Source organism: Halyomorpha halys, unplaced genomic scaffold, assembly GCF_000696795.3.
Source record: "Halyomorpha halys isolate HHAL.00 unplaced genomic scaffold, Hhal_1.1 Scaffold933.1, whole genome shotgun sequence".
In the NCBI taxonomy this organism is placed as follows: domain Eukaryota; kingdom Metazoa; phylum Arthropoda; class Insecta; order Hemiptera; family Pentatomidae; genus Halyomorpha; species Halyomorpha halys.
Genome location: NW_027113808.1, coordinates 325,614 through 331,246, shown reverse-complemented (window position 1 = coordinate 331,246; position 5,633 = coordinate 325,614). Strand labels below are relative to the sequence as shown.

At 28.1% G+C, this 5,633-nt stretch overlaps 1 protein-coding gene across 1 annotated transcript in view; it reads left to right on the top strand.

Moving 5' to 3' along the window:
• Positions 1-760: 760 nt before the first annotated feature.
• LOC106687236 (tubulin alpha-1A chain) overlaps positions 761-5,633 on the top strand; it is a 205,733-nt gene continuing 200,860 nt past the window's right edge. The window contains exon 1 of the mRNA XM_014430997.3: positions 761-885. Within this exon, the coding sequence (XP_014286483.1) occupies positions 883-885 (3 nt within the window). The 5' untranslated portion in view covers positions 761-882. The remainder of the gene's footprint in view (positions 886-5,633) is intronic.

The following is a 5,633-nucleotide window of genomic DNA, read 5'->3' as shown; positions in this document are numbered from 1 at the left end:
TATAATGCAAGGATTTGAACATTCATCTTATAACCAACTTTTTTTCTAATCGTTACATATTTATTTTACTTAAAATTTTTCAGTTTGGAGAGTTTTTGAAAATAAATGTTGGGAGTATATTAGGATCAAATGTGTTTGCGTTAATAATAAAGTAAAACACTCTCAAAGAATCATTAATCTATAATTAGATACTTTGAGACGCTTTTTGTGTAATAGCAAAAAAGCTCTAGTAACAAAGTTTAATGCATCAAACAGATAAATGTGATTAAAGAAATAAATTAAATAATTACAGAAATGAACTGAAAAATACTTCACAGTCAGCTGTCATGTATAAGCAATTCTAATCCATTAGCCAAGATTATCTTAAAATACTCGTGATCATTTGAAGCACGCAATCACAATCCTAGGCTGACACAAACTAGGTCTAAATCTAATTACCTTAGCTTGTAAAGTGCGTCCGCCATGTTTTCTCTTGAGGGAAGAAGAGATCGAAAACAAAAATTAAATTTAACTTTTTATATTTATGAACTTATAATTTTAATGATCAGTTATCGAAAGAAGCGATTTTAAGGGCATAGGCTAGTTTTAATGGAGTCCAAAGTTTTAGAGTTAGAAGGTCACCGAATCTCGACTTCTTTCAACGATTATAAATAGCGAAAAGCTATTAATAAATGGAGCTTTAAGAAAAAGAGTGGAAATTCCTGTGAGTTGTAGCGGCGGTGCCCATGGCAACTGAAGTAAACACAGCCCCATGGCTACAGTCGCTGCACCACGAGGGTGGGGGTCTCCTATATAGCTTCGTCTCCGGCCCCAGGTCTCACCAGAGTGGCCGAGTTGTAGCATCGTAGTACTGCACCGTCGTCATCATCAACAACAACAACAATGGTGAGTCCGTCTGTCAGTTTGTCTATGCATGTGTATATCTTATGTGACGTAAGATGTAACCGGCGCGCCTGCATCCGTATGTCTACACGTACGTCACTCTGAGATCTTAAAAAAAAAAAATCGTAAAGTACGTATTTAAAGAAAAAAAAAAGATATTATAATATATAATAATTGTCAATAGTCCGTTCTTGACGGCGACTTGGAAGTGCGCATGTCATATATTGGCTATCCCAATTTAAATATAACATTGTCTGTATTATTCCTTCTTTTGAAATTGTATTTTTTTTCTATTTTACATTAATTTTTATTTCTAGTTTTATCAGTTATTTTTAATTTTGTTTAAATATAATTTTTTTTTTTTTATAAAGAGGCTTAATATTTTCATATCGTAGCTTCCCCTATCTAAAAAATAAAAATTTGGCCTACGTACTTTCAAACTTTTCAGAATTTATTTTACTTTAAATTTTATTTCTTAAACCTCTTCTTAGCAAATAATAAATAAAAAAAATCTCTCTATTTATGTTTAAATATAGAAATTATTTCGACTTTAAAAAGAGTCTTCCCATTTCTTGTTTTCACTATTTTTTAAAATGAAATTCGAATTAAATAATGAATTAAATTATTAAATAATCGAATTAAATGAAATAGCTATAAAAAAATTAGGAAAATATTTTATTAAATTAAAAAAAAAAGACTTTAAATTAGTAAAACAAAGCTCTGATTTTTATCTAGTTTCTCAACCTTTGCGAGTTTCCTTAGATTAATATGAAAATTATCGTTTAATTTTCATATCCAAACAAGAGATTCTTCTTACAACAGTGTTACTTACGAATAAAATAAGGGTTTAAACTATCGATTGTTGGACATATATGGATTTTCAAGATATTTTGGAAATTTAAATAGTAAAATTAATACCATTAGTCCAGGTACACGTACTAGACAGTTAAAGAAGAAATAAATTTATTATGATTCTATAATATAATAAAACAAAATTTAATAAATACCCTTTTTTTTTTCCTTAAATAGAGTGTTTTGTTTATCTATTAGCACCCTATTGCATTTTAACACTTATGTTAGATAAACGTAAAGGGTATAATTCAATATACTGGTTCGCAGGGACAATTTGTAGGTATAATCTTAATTTTTTTCTCAATTTTGGCCAGTTAAAATATTGCAATTTTCCCAATTCTTTTGGGTGTGAGTTTCCCCTCTACTTATCTCAAGGCACGTTTTCTTGTTAGAAAATACATTCTTTTTTTTTTTTTAATACCTCCAGCTTTTATCATGTTTAATAATTTCAGAATTATATCTAGATATTATTATTTAAGAATATAGAATAGATCCATTCTCAGTACAAGATATAGCTAAATTAAGAAAGAAATTGTTAAAAGAAAAAACATTCAATATTTCTTATTTAAATACCAAGTTATTTCACTTATAAAATACGGCAAGTTTATGGAAAAAAAATAGAATTCAAATCGTTTTTAAACGTTAAATATTATTTATTGTATTCCTGAGTCGTTATGTTGTCATAAATTTTATGATATTTCTCAATATTATCATTTTATTAAAATAAACTCAAAATGTTTTTATTAAATTATCATTTCATTATTTTTGATACTTACAATTTTATTATATGGTTCATTCATTTTGAAATTTTAATTATATACACCAGACTTTATATATTATTAGTGAACACTGAAATTCAGGATAATCCTAATATAATTCACAAATGAATAATAAATTTGAAATAACCGTAAAAATACGAAAATTGTATGATATAAACACGCCTAGTTGCATTATAAAAGAACATCTATAATATATTCATAGAATGAGGACGCTCTAACTCATCGATAAATTGATTTTATTTAAGCTGCAGTTTAACGCATCATTTCATTTATTTATCCTACTGTATTTCAATTTATCTACGAGATAGGGCATTTATTGGTTGCTAAATCAGGCAAAAATAAAGATAATGTTTTCTATTATCCTCAAAGAGTTTAAACTGATAGGTTGGATGAGTTTAAAACAGGAATGATTAATTATATCATCAATATTGTCATGCAATATTTTTTTTTACAAAACTTCACATTTGTTATCAACAAATGGATTCAGGTCTCTGAAATCTTTTACTAGTTCGTTGAAGGAATTTAGGTATATACATATGTGTGATTGCGTATTTCCAAGCCCATTTATCCTGTCTTGAAAGCATGATAAAATTTAAAGAATATTTAATTATACATTGATATTAAGTTTTAAACAAAATCATTCGAGCCCTTTTCTAGAAAATGGTAATAAAGAATAAAATCTATGAAATAAAGTAGCTCTTCAGATAAGTCATCACTACCAGAAATAATTACAAAAATATATATATATATGAAATTTTTAATTTCAGAGTAGTAAACTGTAAATTTTTTAAAACATTTTTCACAATATCGATAGTTCACATTACTCTATGTTTGATAAAGATAAGTGAAAATTAAAAAAAAAAAAATATTATAAAACATATCGTTGTAGATTTTAGGAAGATATTCTGGTGACGGTCAATAAAGGTATCAAAATAGTAAAAGAAAACTATTTATTTTTAACCAACTTTTCGCCCCATTTTGCTTGGCTCGTCAGGGCTGTTCGATTGTAACACAGCGGAAAACTCAGATTTGAACTTTATTATATTATATTAATTAGTTTTAAAATAATTATAAAAATCAGATTTAAAATTTTAATACATATATATATATATCCTGGTAAGGATATATCTTCTTCTAATAAAACATATCCTTAGCATTATTAAGGGAAAGCACCGATCGGAAAAAGGTGATTAAAAGTAAACAAAAAAAAAGTGTTCTAATTGGTTAAACAAAAAAAAAAAAAAAAATAGGCAAAATAAAACATCTACATCATTTTGGAATAGTATTAGAAAAAAAAAACAGTTTTTTGGAGTGAATATATAAATATATTTAGGCATTTTTTCCTGTGATTTAAACATATATTAAACTCAAAATTTTTTTTAGTGATTGGTCGTTTTGTTTTCATGTATTAATTTCGGGTATTACTTACTTAATCAGATACACTTGGTAATGTATATGAAATAGGTATGTGTAAAACAAAATTGAATTACCTATCATGTGATACTGATCTTTATAATATTGGAATATATATAAATGCCTGCTTATGTGGGTGAATTATTGTCTAACATTCCGTTAAATTGCACCTTATCAATAACTCCAGAAGCGTAAATAACTGCGGAAAGCGATATTCAATACTTGTTAATTTCGATTTTAATAAGGATATTTGATCATTTGCAGTCCCCTAGTATTGTGTAACACTAGAAATATGAGAACCACTTGAACCTAGAACTCAATAAATAGCATATTAACATTATCAGTCGTGGTAGCTGCGATTAAGAATGATGCTCTAGTAATTACAATGGATCTCAGGATCCTATGTGAGATGATTCATAACGTAGAAACGATTATAATAAGCAAGCAGCAAATTTTTACTCAATGGTTACGATTTTAAACAAAACGTCGGATGGCAATGAAGAGTTTGGTGGATTATCGTGGAGTGTCCTGTGACCTTGGTAACAATTTTCATAAAATTCGGTCCAGTAGTTTCTGAGAAGAGGGGAGGATAGATAGATTTTTTTTATGCCAGAAGAACAAGGGGCGACGTAAGGAGTAAAGAATACTAATAAGTTGTATTTATTTCATAATCCTTACGTTTCGGCCAAAATTTAAAGCCTTATTCGGGGATAAAGAATGAAAACGAAAGCTGTATACTAAGTGAAAGATGAAAAAAAAAACCTATAAAAATATAAAATAAATAGAATTAAAAAAAATTACAAAACACGATCACTAATATATTTTAAGTATAAACTCTCACTTATCCACTCCCTATACTAGTGCTTCCAGCAGTGGCCTTCGAACTGGACCTCCCAATCAGGTGTCTAATATCTAATTTCCAAAAGTATTTTACAATTTAGAATTAGAATCTATTCTTAAAAAAAATGCAACACATCATTTTCTTATCTATAGTGTTAACCACTCGTTAGCCATTTATTCTTCGGAATAGATTCGTAACTTAAAAATGTTTGATGCAGTGTTAGTTCTCAAATCAAGACCCTTTTGCTGTAGTATTTTCTATTTATTATTATTTTTAGAGTACTTTTGACATGTAATTTTTTTTTAAATAAATTTTCAAGCATTTAATTTACACTGTTTTCTTTTATTCTTAAGCTGCATATTCAAGCACTTTAATTTCTGCACTTTTTTTTCTTAAAATTGAAGTACCCTAATGCTTGAATTAACAAGTTGATAACTTTTAGGATATCAACCTAGTTGGAGTACATTGGAAAGACAAAACAAAAAGATTCCCAATCAATATATCACTGTTGTTACTCCTTCAAATATTTGGCATTATTTCTTAGAAGTCAACAATATTGTATTGTACATATAATTATTGTCTCTTTGACCAAGCTTAATCGATATTCAGAATTATTTATTATAATTAGTCAGTTATTATGAATTCATGTAGCGTCTATTGGTGTACTATTTTCCGGCCAGCCAGCTGTTCACGGAAGCTGACTCACCAAAGAAGCCCGAAAGTGCAACAATAATGTGAAGCTTCGGAGAACTCATCCGGTGGGGTTATTTTCGGCCTTCCTATTATTATCGATTGCTTTTGTATTTAAATTATCACTGTAATATGTATTTCATAATTATTATTACCACTTGGATTTTGAGGGGGTG